The sequence below is a fragment of the Podarcis melisellensis genome (genome assembly GCF_964234715.1).
Source record: "Podarcis melisellensis genome assembly, chromosome: 4".
Lineage (NCBI taxonomy): Eukaryota > Metazoa > Chordata > Lepidosauria > Squamata > Lacertidae > Podarcis > Podarcis melisellensis.
The window spans coordinates 92,400,799-92,420,530 of record NC_138531.1 but is presented as its reverse complement, the minus strand read 5'-3'; the positions used below and the strand labels follow the sequence as shown (position 1 = coordinate 92,420,530).

The 19,732-nt window shown below is 45.9% G+C and overlaps 1 protein-coding gene across 1 annotated transcript in view; it reads right to left on the bottom strand.

Moving 5' to 3' along the window:
• The window catches only part of DLG2 (discs large MAGUK scaffold protein 2), an 852,330-nt gene that overhangs the window by 157,738 nt on the left and 674,860 nt on the right, over nt 1-19,732 (bottom strand). Inside the window, exons 15-17 of the mRNA XM_081909134.1 lie at nt 16,701-16,769; nt 12,676-12,832; nt 2,385-2,487 (exon numbers count right to left, since the gene is read on the bottom strand). Of these exons, the coding sequence (XP_081765260.1) occupies nt 2,385-2,487; nt 12,676-12,832; nt 16,701-16,769 (329 nt within the window). The remainder of the gene's footprint in view (nt 1-2,384; nt 2,488-12,675; nt 12,833-16,700; nt 16,770-19,732) is intronic.

Below are 19,732 nucleotides of genomic sequence, written 5' to 3'. Positions count from 1 at the left end.
CTATAAATAGAAAGAGGCCAATATGACCAAATTTAAAAAGACAAATAGCACATTGACAAATGCATCAACTTGTACAATATAACAACTTATAAAACATTAAATGCTAGCTATGGAAAATTAAAACAGTTAATAATCTAAACTGGCAGACATTAGCCTAGAATTAAGGAATGTGGCACACTATGCAAATTAACATGTTCCGAAGTGTGAGCAGCAAGTCATTTGGGGCATTATGCTGCAGTATGTGTGTGTGTGTTTGTGTGTGTGTGTCCCACTTCAATGCACAAAAAATAAGCAGCCCTGTCCATAACACAAACTCTTTCTAATGCAATGTTTGTACTGACCCAAACATTAAGTAGAAGGAAGTTAGATCAACCTTTGTTTGAGACATACAATTATGGTAATCTCAGAGACACGAGAATCAAAATATAGTTTGCGATTTTTGTCTACCAGGTTCCTTGGGAACAAGATTCTCTGCATTCCGGACAAATATCTCATTGCCTCTCAATCCATGTAGTGCAGCATGGCCAGTTGTCAGGGTTGATGGGAGTTGTAGTCTGAACAGCCAGAGGTTCCACATGGGATGTGAATGCTTGATGCAGTCACTCCCAGTACAAATAATGAAACAGAATGACTTGCCCACCAATGAGATCGCCTTTGATGCTTGAGTCAGTGATCTGGTCTTGCCTCCTTCCAATAAAGAACCACATCTTGAGCATGCACGGTTCTTTGTGGGTTGGTTAATTCCAACTCTTGGGCACTTTAGAATTTGTGCTGGTTCACTACAGAACTTGCACTTCAAAACTGGGGTGGGGTGGTTTTCAAAACTTGAAGGGGCACTGTACTTGATGACAACAGTGGCACCGTGGTCCCCACAGTGGTATTGGAGGTCCTATTGGTGCCCGCTTGCTGTTGTTAATGGAGAATTCAAGGGGAAATGTCAGGCAACAAGAGATGCTCTCTTACAGCCAGAGGCAGTGGTGTGAAAATGAAAATTCCCCACCTGCAAGTGGTGCAATATGTTTGGGAGACCCCTTTTCGTTCAAGGATAGTTTGGAGAGGAAGTGTCCATGCAAGGCTACTTCGGGGGTGGGGGGGGGAGGGGGAAGCACTGTAGGTATCAGAAATGTGGGGAAGACTGCTCTGTTGTCATTTCATCAACATCAATTTAACATGTCAGAAGCATCAAATCTGCACCCCGCAACTTGCAAGACTAGGACTCTCCCTACTGCTACCAATCTGCAGATGTGGAGATAGTCTGGATTTAGCCTTCCAGATGAAATGAAGGCCCAGCTTCTCACTTGTATGAATGGGAGATAAGACAGCCATTACACAATCATCTTCATTTCTTTCTAAGTGCTGGCAAATGCAAGCACCCATTCTAATTTTCTCTGTGTCATAAAGGTAAAAGACCCCTGGATGGTTAAGTCCAGTCAAAGGCAACTAGTGGGTGTGGTGCTCATCTTGCTTTTCAGGCCGAGAGAGATGTCGTTTATCAGGATGTGGGTGGCACTGTGGTTTAGACCACTGAGCCTCTTGGGCTTGCTGATCAGAAGGTCAGCAGTTCGAATCTGCGCAACGGGGTGAGCTCCTGTTGCTCTGTCCCAGCTCCTGCCAACCTAGCAGTTCTAAAGTATATCTGTGTGATCAAAGCTATTGGCCCATCATCGCATGAAGAAACATGAGTGCGGATCAAGCAGTACAAACATGGGAACAGCTGTGGCTCTGTACTGCCCAGTTCATGTAGCCACACATCTAACCAAATGACGAAATAGGCAGAGGATGTGTATATGCACTGATCTTCAGAATATCCTTCCAGCGTTGGCCACTTCTAATTTCTCTTTTTAGCACAAAGATGGAAAGGATCTGTTTGCTACAGTTATCTAGCACTTCATTTATTCCTGTTCCCAGCCAATACCTTGTAACAATTGGTACCCACAACCATAAGCAATAAAGCACAGAGGGTGATAAGCTACCAAAGGAACACAAAAGGGAAAACCATTTCCAACCCGATGGAATATAGGGGTCGGAGAGACACAGAACCACTCCCTGTGGCTCATAACTGTGTCCTGAAAACTTCTGATGAAAGCCAAATACGTAGCAGAATGAAAACAAGTGAGAGCTGTCATTTTGGGGAGGAACTTTTTGAAGCTCAAATTAATTTATATTTGCTATTCAACAAAAGGCTGCACCAATGTTAGTCCTACTCAAGAGTAGACACACTGGAAATAATAGGCTTGTCTAACTGTTTGTGTCCACGGCTCCACTCTTGAGCTTAGTTGGATACAACTCAAAACGTTCCTGCACAACAGATCCCACTTTGAAGGATGGTGTTTTCCATCGTTAAAGAGTTATTTCTAGTGTCTCTTGACATTTGGCAAGCCTACCTTCTGGCTGGTATTGTGCTATAATGGTCACAGTCTGGCCTGCCCCTTTGAGCGCTGCAGCAGCCTGCTCATGAGTAGCACCACGAAGATCGATCCCATTCACCTGCAAGGGGGGAAGGAGAAGTAAAGAAACATGAGTGCGTTCCATAGTTCAAACAAGAAGAAATGGGATTATGGACTGAAAACATGTGAAAGCAACAGGGGGCAGAAGCAGACAGATTTTCTCATCCCTTCCTCCCTCCCTCTTAGAATAGAAAGCCGCTTTGAGGCCTCTCGAGTGACGTTTTATATACATTCAAGAAATAAAAGGTCTTTTTGCACCTCTTGAGAGCCAGGGATGGTATGGTGCCAATTCTTTGTTGTTGTCGAAATTGCCCAGGCTGGCTAAAATCCAGGCCAGCTGGAGCAAGGCCTGAAATGTCCACAGAATTATGCAGCGGAAAGGGCAGCAAATTTCATTTTGGTGAGGAAAGCGGTTTGTTTGTTTGTTTGTTTGTTTGTGGTGTTTTTCTTTTGGTTAGGCATGTCTGAAGGGTGTGAGAGAGAGCATGGAAGGCAAAGCAAGAGGAACCGTGTAGGAGGAGGAAGGCTAAAAACCTTTGCAGCGGTGTGTGTGCTTGTCTAAGCACCCTCAAAAACAGCAGAGAGTTGTTGCAGACAAAGAACTGAGCAGCATGGGTTGATATCCGCAAAGGTCAGGGGTGGAATTAAGATGGTCTAACAATAGAGCGAGGGCAGGCCAGGAGCTACGTGTAGGAGTGGGGAGCCTTTGCATGTCTGAGAACACAGTGCACGACATTGACTTTTGCAGCAGAGATTTCAAGCAGAAGCAGGAGACTACAACTAATCCAGAATGCGGCAGCTAGACTGGTGACCGGGAGTGGCCGCCAAGAACGTATAACACCGGTCTTGAAAGACCTACACTGGGTCCCAGTACGTTTCTGAGCACAATTCAAAGTGTTGGTGCTGACCTTTAAAGCCCCAAACGGCCTCGGTCCAGTATACCTGAAGGAGCGTCTCCACCCCCATCGTTCTGCCCGGACGCTGAGGTCCAGCGCCGAGGGCCTTCTGGCGGTTCCCTCGCTTCGAAAAGCCAAGTTACAGGGAACCAGGCAGAGGGCCTTCTCGGTAGTGGCACCCGCCCTGTGGAATGCCCTCCCACCAGATGTCAAAGAGAAAAACAACTACCAGACTTTTAGAAGACATTTGAAGGTGGCCCTGTTTAGGGAAGCTTTTAATGTTTAATAGGTTATTGTATTTTAGTGTTTTGTTGGAAACCCAGCCAGATGGGCGGGGTATAAATAATAAATTATTATTATTATTATTATTATTATTATTATTATTATTATTATTATGCGAGAAGAGTACATGGGAGAGCCAGCGTGGAGCAGTGGGGTTAAGGTGCTGGACCAGGACCCAGAAGATCAGGGTTTCAAAGTGCCACTTAGCCACGAAGGTCCCTGGGTGACCTTAAGCTGCTCCACCGCCTCTCAGACTAGCCTACTTTGCAGGGTTGTTGCGACTATAAAATGGAAAGGCAGTGAATTGTGTACGCTGTGCTGAGATTCTTGGTGCAAAGGCGGGATGCAAAAGTGAGAAATAGGTAAACAGAAGTGAGACAAGAGGGAGGGAACTGGACATGCCTGATGCTGGACCACAAGCGAGGCTGAATGTGCTATAACGAAACCCTACCAAACTGATCAGCACTGAGGGGTTGGAGAATCACTGACAGATGTAGGTTTGAGCTGCTGAAAGCAGGATGGTGGGTGTAGGAACCCTGGTTCAGAGGAACATAATTCTCACCTTGTATTTGAGGTGAACATTGCAAGTTGCTGGTATCCTGACCTTGACCCCGTCTCCATTGCCAACCTGCCAAGGGCTTTGAAATCTTTGTTGGGAGGCCCTTCTCTCAGTCCCACCATCCTCACAGGTACACTTGGTGGGGATATTGGAGAAGGGCCTTCTTGGTGGCTGCTCCTGAGCTTTGGAACTCCCTCCCTAGAGAAGCTAGACTGGCTCCTTCCCTGTTGTCCTTCTGTTGGCAGGTGAAGACCGTTTTATTCCCTCAGGCCTTTGGGAGCTGCCCGTTTGTTTGTTTGTTTGTTTGTTTGTTTGTTTTTTAAAGAAAGGGATTTATTAGTGCTGTGCTGTTTTTACTATTTTTTATATTGTTTTAATTCTATTACCTTTTAGCAATTATATTTTATACATTTTTAGCTTTTTTGTATTTTACCTGTGTTGCTTTAGTTTTATTCATTACAATTTTCAGCAGTCAAAAATTAAAACATTTGACTTCCCTTCCGCCTTTCCATAGCTTCTTTCTATTTATCTTTCAGCACTGCATATTCTAATCACCCCATATCTTCTCTTTCCACATTTCTACATATTTCATACTGCTGAATTTATTCTAAAGGTGCTAACATTTTAACCTGTTTACAATAATTCTTCATATGCTCTACAAAATTCATACGCTCTACATTCCTCTATAAATACTGTTTTATCTTGCTCTCTTGTTCTGTTGGATAGACTTGCCAACCCTGCATTCTTCCCTCATTTGGGCTTCTCCCTCCCTCCACTTTTGTGCCTATAAAATTCGAGCTGCAGTTGTTGCACAGAGAAAGAAATTCTTATAATTCTTGGGAACATCTGACTCCATTATTCCTAAGAGAAACACCTCTGGTCTTTTTTGGGAATGAAATTTTGAATTTTACATTGTTTTAATTCGTGTAAGCCCCATTGAGTCCCAGTCTGCGAAACAGGTGGGATATAAATAAATATACAGTGGTGCCTCGCAAGACGAAATTAATTCGTTCCGCAAGTCTTTTCGTCTTGCGAGTTTTTCGTCTTGCGAAGCACGGTTTCCCATAGGAATGCATTAAAAATCAATTAATGCGTTCCTATGGAAACCGCCTTCAGACCAGGTCCGGGGACAGTCTGTCCCCCGACCTCTTCTGAAGGCCGGCGGGGGGCGAAAGTCTTTGCTCCCCCCTGCCTGCCTAACTGGGAGACCGGACGGCTTTTGAAGGCAGGCAGGGAGGAGCAAAGACTTTTGCCCCCCGCCGGCCTTCAGAAGAGGTCGGGGGACAGACTGTCCAGGACCTCTTCTGAAGGCTGGCGGGGAAAAAAATTCTTTGCTCCCCCCTGCCTGCCTTCCCGGGAGAGCGGAAAAGGCAGCGCTGCCTTCCCGCTCTCCCGGAAAGGCAGGCAGGGGGGAGCAAAGACTTTTGCCCCCCGCCCGCCTTCGGAAGAGGTCCTGGACCTCTTCTGAAGGCTGGCGGGGGGCAAAAGTCTTTGCTCCCCCCTGCCTGCCTTCAAAAGCCGTCCGGGGGCTTTTAAATCGCCCCGGACAGTCCCGGGGCGATTTAAAAGCCCCCGGTTAGGCAGGCAGGGGGGACAAAGACTTTTGCCCCCCGCCCACCTTCGGAATAGGTCCTGGACCTCTTCTGAAGGCGGGCGGGGGACAAAAGTCTTTGCTCCCCCCTGCCTGCCTTTCCGGGAGAGCGGGAAGGCAGCGCTGCCTTTTCCGCTCTCCCGGTTAGGCAGGCAGGGGGGAGCAAAGACTTTTGCCCCCCGCCTGCCTTCAGAAGAGTTCCTGGACCTCTTCTGAAGGCTGGCGGGGGGCAAAAGTCTTTGCTCCCCCCTGCCTGCCTTCAAAAGCCGTCCGGGGCTTTTAAATCGCCCCGGACAGTCCCGGGGCGATTTAAAAGCCCCTGGTTAGGCAGGCAGGGGGGAGCTATCCCGGACCGCTTTTAAAATGCTGGCGGTGGGGAGCAAAGCCTTTCGCCCCCGCCGGCCTTCCTGGACCTCTTCTGAAGTCCGGAGGGGGGGGGGAAAGGCTTTGCTCCCCACCGCCAGCATTTAAAAGAGGTCCCCGGAGATTTCCCTATGGGCTTTCGTCTTGCGAAGCAAGCCCATAGGGAAAATCGTCTAGCGAAGCGTCGCAAAAACCGAAAAACCCTTTCGTCTTGCGGGTTTTTCGTCTTGCGAGGCATTCGTCTTGCGGGGCACCACTGTAATAATATTAATAACAGACCTGAGGAATCACAATCTTTGACAGCATCTCCAGCGAGATGCAAAAGAGCATGTTGGGAAGATTAGATAATGAATTGATTTTTGCTTTTAAGGGTGTATGGGAAATAGAGGAAAATATTGTGGAGTCTCAGCCTGACTAATTAGCTAACAATTTTGAACCTGATCCCACCAATATTATTTGTGTACAGTATAGTATCACATAGTATAAGCTTTTGGGTTTTTCTTAACTTCAGTTATCTAACTCCTATGAGTTTCTCAAAAGTAGAATGTTTGGGAATGTATTTGTAACCCCCCGGAACAAATCGGACAATGTGTACAAGTATACTCAATGTGAACAGCTTCCATTGCTGAACAGAAAATCCTGCTACTTCCATTCAACCAATTTATAACCTGCTGTAATAACCAAACTAATACAAATCCTGTGCTGCCACCTGGTGGAGTTTGCGGGGAAGCTATTAATGAGCGGAATGAAAGCCTGTATGCAGTTTACTGAACCACAGGTGTGTTCATGTCCCAGTGCTCTGCAGGTTTTTGCTTTGAAGGTGCAGCCCATAATAAGGGTATGGAAAGTCAATACCTGCTTGCTAGATTATTATATGGAGCTGTGTGGATCTCATCTTCCCCAAGAAACTGGCCCCTGAAGAACCACTGCTAGTCAGAAAAGGCAAGGATAAACCAAGAACAGCCATTCCAGATCAGATCAAAAGGACCCATCTAGTCCAGCATCTCACACCAGCCACTCAGATGCCTACAGTAAACCTGCAAGCAGGAGATGCGATTCTCCCAAAACTCCCCCTGATAGTTGAACAAAGCTAGATGAGCAATATCTCTGGTCTGCCACAAAAGTTGCTTCCTATGCCCCGAAGGACAACTTTACTTCCTCCCACAACTAACTGATTAGCAGAATTTGTATGCTGCTTGATTGGAGAAACAACAAACTTCATTTAAGGAGCTGACAAAAATACAAAACAAAAACCTTGAAATTTTCAACAGAAAGCAGCTATAAACAGGTATTTAAAAGCATTCGAAAGATGACTAAAAATAAAAAAGAGCTAATAGGAGGTACAGCAGCCACGAAATTAAAAGACGCCTGCTTCTTGGGAGAAAAGCAATGACAAACCTAGACAGCATCTTAAAAAGCAGAGACATCACCTTGCCAGCAAAGTCCCATGGACTGCAAGAAGATCAAACCTCTCCATTCTGAAGGAAATCAGCCCTGAGTGCTCACTGGAAGGACAGATACTGAAGCTGAGGCTCCAGTACTTTGGCCACCTCATGAGAAGAGAAGACTCCCTGGAAAAGACCCTGATGTTGGAAAAGATGGAGGGCACAAGGAGAAGGGGACGACAGAGGACGAGATGGTTGGACAGCGTTCTCGAAGCTACAAGCATGAGTTTGACCAAACTGCGGGAGGCAGTGGAAGACAGGAGTGCCTGGCGTGCTCTGGTCCATGGGGCACAAAGAGTCGGACATGACTAAATGACTAAACAACAACAACAGCAGCAGGAGGTAATGCCTACACATATAACTTCAACATAGCACCAAAAAGGTACCTGTCGGATGTCAAGCGACAGGGAGTTCCAAAGTGTAGGTGCTGCCACACTAAATGATTTGTTTCTTACATATCTAAATGACTTGAAGGACTAGAAGGGATGTGTGGAACTGGTATTGTGTTGGCAGTTCTGCAGATCGAAGCGGCCCAGTGGACATTTCTCTCTCCTTCCCCCTCTACCCTCCTTCCTCCGAGTCCACCAGACAGCCAAGGAAGAAATTAATCACTGTTGCTGGAGGTCTAATCTGATCTCTTGCAGAAGCCTTTTGAAATTAGGGCAAGGGACACGTGGAATTATGTTTAGGGCTATAGATCACCCACTTCTGGTCCCCTGACTTTCAAAGGTCACACACGTACTCAGCCAAGCAATTTAGCTCTGGTGCGGTGACCTCTAGCACCCCCACCATCGAAATAACCAGATATGTTTTTACTGGACTAACCACTTCATATTGCAGATGGGGTAGTGGCGGCATGTTTGAATATGTCCCCATCACATATTTATTCATGAAAAGATAGCATTTTCAATGAGAACTGGCTTTCTCCCTGCAAACTCCTGAAAGCTGAAAGACAGGTGCTTTTCAGATTTTTTCCTTTTCTTTCCAGCTCTGGTTGAAGACTTTCTTCTTTCAACAATCCCTCTATGTGGACATTTTTTAAATATATCCTAGCCAGTATCTGTATTTATCTGAAATGGCATTTTATAGAGGCAACATGGCTTTTTACTGTGTTGTGAAATGGCTTTAAGATGCTTCACAGGAAGTGAAGCACATAGGAAAGAAATAAGAACAATACGTCTCTGATGACTGGAGGGTCACAGCAATGGGTGGTGTTCAGCTACGTCTTACTCAGAGTAGACGCATTGAAATCAATTGACTCAATTTATTCGTGTTCATTGATTTCAGTGGGTTTGTTCTGAGTAAAACTTAGTTGACTACAACTCACTGCAACTCTGTTGGCTGGGGCTTTTCTACCTTTCCACGTCTTAAGTATTTTGGCAAGCAAACCTAAGTTGTTGTTGGTTTTTTGTGTGTTTTGTGTGTGTGTTTGTTTTTGCTGAAATCTAACCACCAGTGGCCTTGCTTCAGTAAATTGCTTAGTGATAACTGCCTTGCAGAGACTTCACCTTGCCAACAAAGGTCCGTATAGTTAAAGCCATGGTTTCCCCAGTAGTGATGTATGGAAGTGAGAGCTGGACCATAAAGAAGGCTGATCGCCGAAGAATTGATGCTTTTGAATTATGGTGCTGGAGGAAACTCTTGAGAGTCCCATGGACTGCAAGAAGATCAAACCGATCCATTCTGAAGGAAATCAGCCCTGAGTGCCCACTGGAAGGACAGATCCTGAAGCTGAGGCTCCAGTACTTTGGCCACCTCATGAGAAGAGAAGACTCCCTGGAAAAGACCCTGATGTTGGGAAAGATTGAGGGCACAAGGAGAAGGGGACGACAGAGGACGAGATGGTTGGACAGTGTTCTCGAAGCTACAAACATGAGTCTGACCAAACTGCGGGAGGCAGTGGAAGACAGGAGTGCCTGGCGTGCTCTGGTCCATGGGGTCACGAAGAGTCGGACACAACTAAACGACTAAACAATAACAACAACAACTGCCTTGGAAAAGACTTGAACAACACCCCCCCCTTTATTTTTTTACTTGGGATGGATATGGAAGAATGCATTTATTGTTGTTATTTGTGCTTGATTAACTCAAACGCTGCTCCATTCCAAATTCGCTGGAGGAAATAAACAAAGCCTAATTGGATGATTGCTTCTCTTCCATTTGACTGATGAAACACAAAGCACTGAGTGTTGATGGGGTTATTTGGGGGGGGGGGGTTGCATGCCAAGATTATGCCAAGCAGCTTATTTGTCTCTTGCGGAGAATGCGGCTACAAAATAAACAAAAATTCCTTGGCACCGGACCAGAGGTGATTGCAGGCAACGATGGCTCTGCACTTCAAGACTGCTGCTGTGGCCTAGGCTTACTGGGTGCCAGTCAAGTTCCACTCCAGTCTGTTATCTTTGTCCTGGAGATATTGATGACGTGGGAACCTTCAGCCCTGCAGACATCGCTGGACTCCAGCTTCCAGCATCCCTGACTATCATTCATGCTGGCTGGAGCTGATGAGATTTGCAGTCTGACAACATTTGGAGGGCAAAGGTCCTCCAGGCCTCCCTTAAAAATGGCAAGGGGTTGGACCAGATGACCCTTTGCCTCCATCCCTGATCATAAGATTAGCTCCAAGGCGTTTTTTCATGGTGGTCTCATGTCTATCAAACTCTCTCTCTTGAAATGTTTGACACGGATGTTGATGATGAAACCAGCTCCTATCGGGATAGCATTGACCTGAGTTTTGTCTCGGGGGGCAGATTGCGAGCAGAAATTGAGAACCAGCTTTGGGATCTCTGGAAAGGAGTGTTCATTTAACTGTGCACATTCCTTAAAGGTAAAGGTACCCCTGCCCATACGGGCCAGTCGTGTCCGACTCTGGGGTTGTTCCCCCTTCACACTTAAGAGGCCGGGGGCCAGCGCTGTCCACAGACACTTCCAGGTCACGTGGCCAGCGTGACGAAGCTGCATCTGGTGAGCCAGCGCAGCACATGGAAACGCCGTTTTCCTTCCCGCTAGTAAGCGGTCCCTATTTATCTACTTGCACCCGGGGCTGCTTTCGAACTGCTAGGTTGGCAGGCGCTGGGACCGAGCAACGGGAGCGCACCCCACCGCGGGGATTCGAACTGCCGACCTGACGATCAGCAAGTCCTAGGCGCTGAGGTTTTACCCACAGCGCCACCCGCGTCCCGCACATTCCTTAGAGAAGCATTATTTCCAAATGCCACGCTATCAGTGTAAAAAGGAAAGGGCAATTATGGTAATGTCGCAGGCGCTAAATGCGCAAAACGTATCCAAAGGCTTACAAAGCTTTTATAAAAATAAAAATAAAAATATAAATAAATTTTTATTATTTATACCCTGCCCTCCCCGGCCAAGACAGGGCTAGGGCGGCTAACACCGAATATAAATAGGGTAAAAACATTTTTAAAAAACAAAAAACAAAGAAAAAACAAACCCAAACAAACAGTTGATTGAAATATAAATTAGACTACAGTTTAAAATGCAGCTTAACATGCAGCCTCGTTTTAGTGGTAGCCTGTAGATCAAAGCCGTAAGGGGAGAAAACGTCAAATATTCACCCGGGCCAACTATCCATGCTGGTCCTACATGGGCTAGCAATAAGAGGTGAGCGAAAATGTATATACAAAATCCCATATAAGGGGTTCCATAAAATAAAATAAAAATGAGGGGGGGAGGGTTAGACTGAGTCCAACCCAAAGGCCAGGCAGAACAGCTCTGTCTTGCAGGCCCTGATCTCCTTCAGTAGGATGTTCCACCAGGTCGGGGCCAGAGCTGAAAAGGCCCTGGCCCTGGCTGAGGCCAATCTAACCTTCTTATGTGCATATAGATATATAATCCATTGCAAATTTGGAAAACGAATTGAAAAGCTGTAGTCCAATTCATTAAGAACACAGAGATAACAAGCTCTGCATGGCTCATCTGAGAGGGTGTATGCCATGCTCATTCATACCCACTAGATGGCAGACTTGATCTGAATAAGAAGATGAAGAAGAAGAAGAAAAAGAAGAGGAGGAGGAGTTTGGACTTGATATCCCGCTTTATCACTACCCAAAGGAGTCTCAAAGCGGCTAACATTCTCCTTTCCCTTCCTCCCCCACAACAAACACTCTGTAAGGTGTGTGAGGCTGAGAGACTTCAGAGAAGTGTGACTGGCCCAAGGTCACCCAGCAGCTGCATGTGGAGGAGCGGAGACACGAACCCGGTTCACCAGATTACGAGTCCACCGCTCTTATGCACTGCACCACGCTGGCTCTCTTAAAGCAAATAAAAATAAAAATAAATAACTAAAGACATCAATAAAACTTGGTTCTTTGCTCTCTAGGGGGAAAGGGGGAACTGAATGTCAACCTGAGTTCCCTCCTGCAATGAACTGTTTCGGGTTCTCAGCATGTGATGGAAAAGTAGGCAAGGAATGTTGAGACAGGCAGGACTCGACAGGATCAGAGAAGATGCCTCTCTGTCTTCCTGCCTGCCCTGATTTGCAGAGGCCATATCTCAGTGCCTGAGCATCTGCCTTGCACAAGAAGACCCTAGGTTCAATCTCTAGCATCTTCAGGTAGAGCTGGGAACAACTTCTGAAACCCTGGAGAACCACTGCCTTCCAATGCAGACAGTGTTGATAAACCAACAGTCTAACTTGGCAAGTTGCTATGATGCTAAAAGGCAGGATTGCAGATAGACCAAGGAGAGACATTGCCAACACAGACCCTGTTTGCTGGACCAGGAACTGGAGGAGTGATCAAATCTCTCCTTCTCCTGACCCTCGGTGGCTGTTGGAGTAGAACAGCCTATCATAGTGACAGATTTTGCTGGTAACCAAAGCATCATTTGGGAACCTAGGAAGTTGTGCTAAATCTAAGAGCAACTGGTCATCTAGCTCACAGCGTATGGCTTGTGCAAGTGTTTCCCAACTTGCGTTTTCAAATGTTTTTGGACTACAACTCCTATCATCCCTAACTAGCAAGACCAGTGGTGAGGATGATGGGTGTTGTATTCCAAAAAATAGCTAGAGACCCAAGTTTGGGAAACACTGGTCTACACTAACTAAAAATTAATTCCGTGCATAGGAAATACTTACAGATAAAATTTGGTCTCCCCTCTGAAGCTCTCCACTGAGGTCGGCTGGCCCACCCGCTAGGATGAAGGATACAAAAATGCCTTCGCCGTCTTCTCCGCCTACGATGTTGAACCCAAGCCCCGTCGACCCCTTGTGCAGGACAACTTTGCGAGGTTCTCTGTGGAAAGAAAAGGACATTGCTCATTCATTTAAGAGACCTGGATTCAGGACCAGCCCACCTATGAGGCAAGGTGAGAAGACCGCTTCGGGCAGAAGGGTCCACCAGGACAGCTGATCCCAATGTTGATCTTTCTCGACCCCTGTCCCTTTGCTCCTGATGTAGATATTCCCTGACCTCTTCTTCCCCTGTGGGGCGGGGGAGGGACCATTCTAAAGCCAGTCTCAGGAGCCAAAATGTCTTGGGCTGCCTGGATTGTATATGCCTCCTATTGAGTAGTTCCTTTCCATTTCCTTCCATAATAACAAGTGCTAGATGGACCATTGTGTTTGATTCAGTACAAGGTAGCTTACTGTACTGTTGCCATATCCTTTTCTTTTTCACTTTCTCTTCCCTCAGCTATCCCTTTGTGTTTTATACATTTTTAACATATTAACATTCATACAACAGAACTTCTCCTCTTATACAATATTTTTTGGACTTCCATCAACACCTTTGATGATTTTCCATTCTTATCACGTATTATGCATTTCTTAATTTCATATTACCTTTAATTATCTTTAACTAATAATTCTCCTCATTGTCTTTTTTGCAATATTTCAAATAATTCACCTTCAAAACTTCTTGCAAACCTACTAGTGTAATCTGTTCATCACAATTACTTTTCAAATAGTCCGTAAATTTACTCCAGTCTTCTGAGAATCTCTGGTCCCGCAGATTTCAAATCCTTCCTGTTACTTTATCTAATTCTGCATAGTCCATCAATTTCATCCTCCATTCTTACTGTTGCCATATCCTAATATCGTATTGACAATGAGATACTTCCCTTTTTGTCAAGATAGGCAAGCATATATAGACACATGCCAAGGTAATTGGCAGCAACTGGGAATCCAATAGAATCACAAATAGGTCCAAGTTATCTGAAATACCATATTGCCTCATGTGAACCCGCCTGGATTTTGAGATCTTTGGAAGAGGGTCTTTCTCCCGCTTAGTGGGGTTCTGGGAGAGGGCCTTCACTTGCACTTCAAAGTGGCACAGTCACCTCTATCGATTCGAAACTCCGCCACTCAGTTCTGCTACGGGCACAGAACTTTCGTTAAATAAAATGGACTGCTATAAAATACATTTCCTGCATCCGGCCAGTAGATGGAGCTGGCAGTCCAGTTTCTGAGCACCCACAGTTCTTGCCCATCCATAGTTAAACACTTTTCATTCCTCTTTCTCTCTCTTTCCTGTACCTGCTTTCCTCTATTTTTATTTCTCACCATGCTCCAGGGATTTTGGAGCAACAAAGATGAGATTCTTCAGAAGCTGCAGGCATGTGTAGCATCCAACATTGGTCATATAATGTTTTTTTTTGTTTTGTTTTAGGTGCAGACCAGGGGAAAGTAGGAATAGATGGTACCCACCAGAGAAGCGAGCTAAAATTGTTGCTACAAAGAGACCGGTCCACTGAGAAGTTCTCCTGAGCAAGACCCACTGAAATGGCGCCAGAAGTATAAATGGGGATTGCACTGAATAAGTTCCCAATAGATCGGGTGCCACCCCCCCAAAAATAGCTCAAATAGGAAAAGGTAATCTCTGTTGAGCAGTCTTCCTCAACCTGGTTGTTGGCATCCATCTGTCTGAAGAGACAACGGAATGTGCACCTGGGGTTGAAGTCAAACCTCTGGAGAATCACAGCGCCTGCTGTGGCTGTAGAGACCGGGAACTCACAACTGCTGCCTCCTGCATTGTTTGATGCTTCTGAATTATGGTGCTGGAGGAGACTCTTGAGAGTCCCATGGACTGCAAGAAGATCAAACCTCTCCATTCTGAAGGAAATCAGCCCTGAGTGCTCACTGGAAGGACAGATCCTGAAGCTGAGGCTCCAATACTTTGGCCACCTCATGAGAAGAGAAGACTCCCTGGAAAAGACCCTGATGTTGGGAAAGATGGAGGGTGCAAGGAGAAGGGGACAACAGAGGACGAGATGGTTGGACAGTGTTCTCGAAGCGACAAACATGAGTCTGACCAAACTGCGGGAGGCAGTGGAAGACAGGAGTGCCTGGCGTGCTCTGGTCCATGGGGTCACGAAGAGTCGGACACGACTAAACAACTAAACAACAACAACAAAGCAGCACCAAAGTGACCTCCATGGGGCGCAAGCTTGGGTAGTGTGTATGGAGGTCCTGGGCTGTGACAAGACTCCACTCTCGACCTCGCTGATGTGACCCAAAGGAAAGAAGAGCAATACATTTGGCAACATTTGCCGAAAAGAGTCGTACAACACGCCATCCAGCCGTCTCCACTGTGGTTCTGTGTAGGCTTTACTCTCGAGCCTTTTCTTCTCCTGAAGTCCCGCAAGACCATTGGCCATGTTGGTTGGGGCTGATGGAAGTTTTAAACCAAAACATATGAAGGGTACCCAGTTGGGAAAAGTCGCTGCAGACCATGAACTCAGTGAAGGCTGGTCCATTAGGGTGACTGGGGAGCTAACCCACTAACCTCAGTTTGCCCTCAGCCAGCTCCCACCAGGTTCCTCCTGAGTCTCAGGTTTGTCCTTGCAGAGCTCAGCATGGAGGAGGATGGAGTCAGAACTGGAATTAGTTGGCTCTGCCTGTCATTGGCTGACTCTGTCATGGGCTCCAGCTCTGCCTTTTTTGGACTTCCTTGCCTTCCACCCAAACGGTCCCAATAGGCAGCAGCCATCTCTGCATGTCATGTACTCTGATAAAAGCCTTGGTGAGTTATCAACACAGAGAAGTCAGATGGGGATAGGATACACCTGGTTCCTCGAGGACATTCTCCGGCTCCCCCAGCAGTACATTTTTTCCCAAACACAGCAACTCCGTGAAGAAAAGAGGAGCTCAGTTTGGACATGGAGGTGAGCAAAACTTAAGATAAAGTCCGTCTTTAGGCACCTTGCATGGCTTCAGGGCTATCTAGTGCGGCCAAACTGGAATGAATGAAGCTATGTCAGTCATGCCCATTAGTTTCAACAGTTCTGCTCTGAATAAGACTGGCATTGAATACAGTCTATAGGAAGACCGCAATAAGCTGCCTTATACTGTGTCAGACCATTGATCCACCTAGCTTTGTATTGCCTACACTGACTGGAAGAATTTCAGACAGTAGCAGTTCCTTATCCTATCTGGAGAAGCTGGGAATCGAACCTCCAACTTTCTGTGTACAAATCAGATGCTCTACCACTGAGCTAAGGCCCTTCCACATACATTCAGAGCTGTTTTATAGTGTGCTCAGCACTGTCTGTACACTGTACACTGACTGGCAGAGGTTTATGGCTTTCTACCAGGGACCTTCTGCATGTAAGGGAGATGTTACCACTGATCTACAGTCCTTCACCATGTCAGCTGCCCCCTTCCAGATTTCCCCTTTCTTTCTGCCCCTGTTTCCAGCAGCTACTTTGCTGTGTGGCATGCTGTTACATTGCCACACAACCAATCAGGACTGGAAGATGTGACCATGTTACAAAGCCAATTGAGAGCAAGGGCAAATGCTTGCTGTCCTCACTCTGAATGGGCAGGTATTTTTTACCCCATTTCATAGAACCCACAAACTATTGTCAGAACTGGAAGCATGTTGTTTTGCAGGGAAGCACAGTGCTCAGGAAAAGCACACTGCTGTTCAGGGAATAGTGGAAGGAGACCTGTTTCTGAGACAAAGCAGATTTGAATCTGCCAGCTGCCTAGATAGGGGATTGCCTGTGGCATCATAGCTAGCGCTGTTCTGAGAGCTAGGGAGCAGGAATGCACATATGAATTGCACACAGTTGTCCATGTATGTACACACTCAAATAACTGCATATTACTCAATGTGGCACAAAACTGGTGTAGAGCAATAATGACCCAAGTGAAACTCTTACCCTTCCACAGAAAGGCTCCTCTGTATGCTCACGGTGGGTGGCCGGGTCACTGTGCTGTGCTGGGAATGACTGCATAGACAGGAAAGAAAGGAGGAATAAATAAAAACATTTGCTCGCAAAGCCTCTCGGTCTTATTGCAACAAGCTCTGGACGATCCAAAATACGACATAGATCTGGGGTTCAGAGAAGTAATATGCATGTTCCTGAGTGGAGACAGTACATTGGGCTAAGTCGTCATTTCGAGTTTCCACCAGCCGCTCTGGGTGGCTTCCAACAAATTAAAACACCAAACACAGTAAGACATCAAACACTAAAAACTTCCCTATACAGGGCTTCCTTCAGATGTCTTCTAAAAGTCAGATAGTTGTTTGTTTCCTTCACATCTGATGGGAGGGCATTCCGCAGGAATAATAATAATTTAGTAGTAGGCAATATGGGACGCGGGTGGCGCTGTGGGTTAAACCACAGAGCCTAGGACTTGCCGATCAGAAGGTCGGTGGTTTGAATCCCAGTGACGGGGTGAGCTCCCGTTGCTCGGTCCCAGCTCCTGCCCACCTAGCAGTTCGAAAGCACGTCAAAGTGCAAGTAGATAAATAGGTACCATTCCAGCGGGAAGGTAAATGGTGTTTCCGTGTGCTGCTCTGGTTTGCCAGAAGTGGCTTAGTCATGCTGGCCACATGACCCAGAATCTTTATGCTGGCTCCCTCGGCCAATAAAGCGAGATGAGCACTGCAACCCCAGAGTCGGCCATGACTGGACCTAATGGTCAGGGGTCCCTTCACCTTTACCTTTAGTAGGCAATGTTGAGCTAGATGGACCAATGGTCTGGCTCAGCATAAGCCACCTTCCTATGTTCCTATGCTTTGCATCCAAACAGCCCCTAGTCCATTTGTCAGATAACAGAGAGTGCAGAAGACTCTCCACACAAGACCCTGAAGGGCTGTTGCCAGTTAAGAATGACCATCACTGGTTGCATAATTTGACCCATTTCTTAACAGCTAGTTGTTTCTCGGAAACTGCTGCAGGGAAAAATGATAAAATCAAGATTGCACACATTTCTCCCCAGTGTATACATGTCACTGGCTTACAGTAACTCCCCACAAGGCATGCTTAGATATCTCTTTGTCTTCAACAGCACAGCTTAGCTGATCTGTTATGCTGGAAAGTCATGGCTCTTGGTTATCCTGCATGGCATGTTCCACCAATTGAAAATATATCTGATTGTGGCTACTGACCCAGATAGTTATTTCAGCATTGCCAGATGGCATTGCTAACACCCGAAGCAGCCACAACAGCAAAATATGGAAAATCCACAGCTCTCATGTGGAGCTGTGAGCCCTCTAATGGCCTCCCCAAAGTTATCGTGTGGGACCCATTGGTTTTATCAGTGTTGTGGCGAGCCCAGGATCAGTTGGTGGACCTTGCCACAGTTGCACAGATCATTGTACGATCCAATGAGGAATGATTCATGCCTGGAATTCCATTGTTCTCACAGGTATTCCCTATGTTGAAGATAATGGGACATGCTCCTTCTGTAGCCCTTTGGAGCACGATCACTGCAGCATGGATCTTCATGTGCCCTCCGAGGTACATACAAAACTCCAGTTAGTTCAATGGAGGGATGCAGAGATGCAGGCACTTGTTCCATTGAAGTGAATGGGATAGATAAAGGCATTTTGTGTGCCTTTATCAGAGGCCCACCCACCCACCCACTGCCTGATTGGGGAAAATGTGTATGGAATTGGAATATGGCGGGTAACCAAAATAGTTTGCAAACACAGCAACTGCAGAACCGACTAGCTTGATGCTAATTTAACATGGTTGCTCTCTTCCCCCTCCCTGTCCTGTCTGAACAGATGACTTTGACGAGTTAATTGGATGGAACAGAAAAATGTAAAGTGGGCCAATGAGGCAGAGCTGGCAAACAACAGAAGATACTTTTGACACAATGCAAGTCAAACACAGTTCCGTTTCGCAACTCCTTCAGGGAAACTGGCTATGTCTGTCTGGCATCTTGAGGATGCTTTGAAAAGGAACAGCTTACGGACTCCCTTTCCACCTGGGAAAGTGCAAAGAAGGACTACGGAACAAGCCAGCTGATGGAACGACTTCTTTTGGAGGAAAGGAAAGGAAACAATCTGCAGAATTTTAACTTACCCTCTCCAATTAGTCTTAAGAAGTGTGCCAGAAATTCAAACCAATGTATGTAACGTCCGCATTTATGAACAAACATGCAACCAAAACAGCCCCCAAATTTACATGGATTCATGATGATCAACACAGCTAAATTTATGAGCCTTGAATTTGTATACTGTTGGAGGTCGTGAGATTCCCTCCCACAGTATTCCAGCGGAGCAGAACACATTGCACAATATTCTTTGCTTTGCGGCAAAGACAGGCAAGGCTAACCTATCTCCAGCAACATTCTACCATGTTTTGAACCATATTGTTTACTTTTATGTTATTTTGATTTGTTGGATGGTCTGGAGTGCGCACATCTGAACAAGCATCTTCAAAAAAACAACAGCACAATTGATAGCACACTATTGTCCATGGAAGTGGGGGTATGTGCAAAAAGTTTTAATTGAGTTGTGATAGGTGTAGAGACAACCCAACATAGATGTTTTCCAGATCACTTCTCTTTCCTTCTGCTTTTTCAGCAAATTCTAGGGCTGGGTGAATATGTCAGTTTTGGTTTTTCTCAGTTCCTCAGTTTTCAAATTTTTAATTAACAACAATAACAGCAACAACAACACAAGTCCTCATGCAAATTCATGTACAGATTTCACCTAATACACACATTTTTTGCAAAGCAAATTCCCCTAATATAATGTATTTTAAATGTTACTTTCACTAATATATGCATTTTAATGCCCTTTTTGCTTCAGTATATGCATTTTTGTGCATATTACTCAGCAAGAGAACTGCACATCAAAATTTGGAGACATGGGATGGCCGTGTTTCTATTGTTTCAGCAAATGTGAATTAGGCAGTTCATTTTTTAAATGTGGACTGAAACCCCCTCACCATCT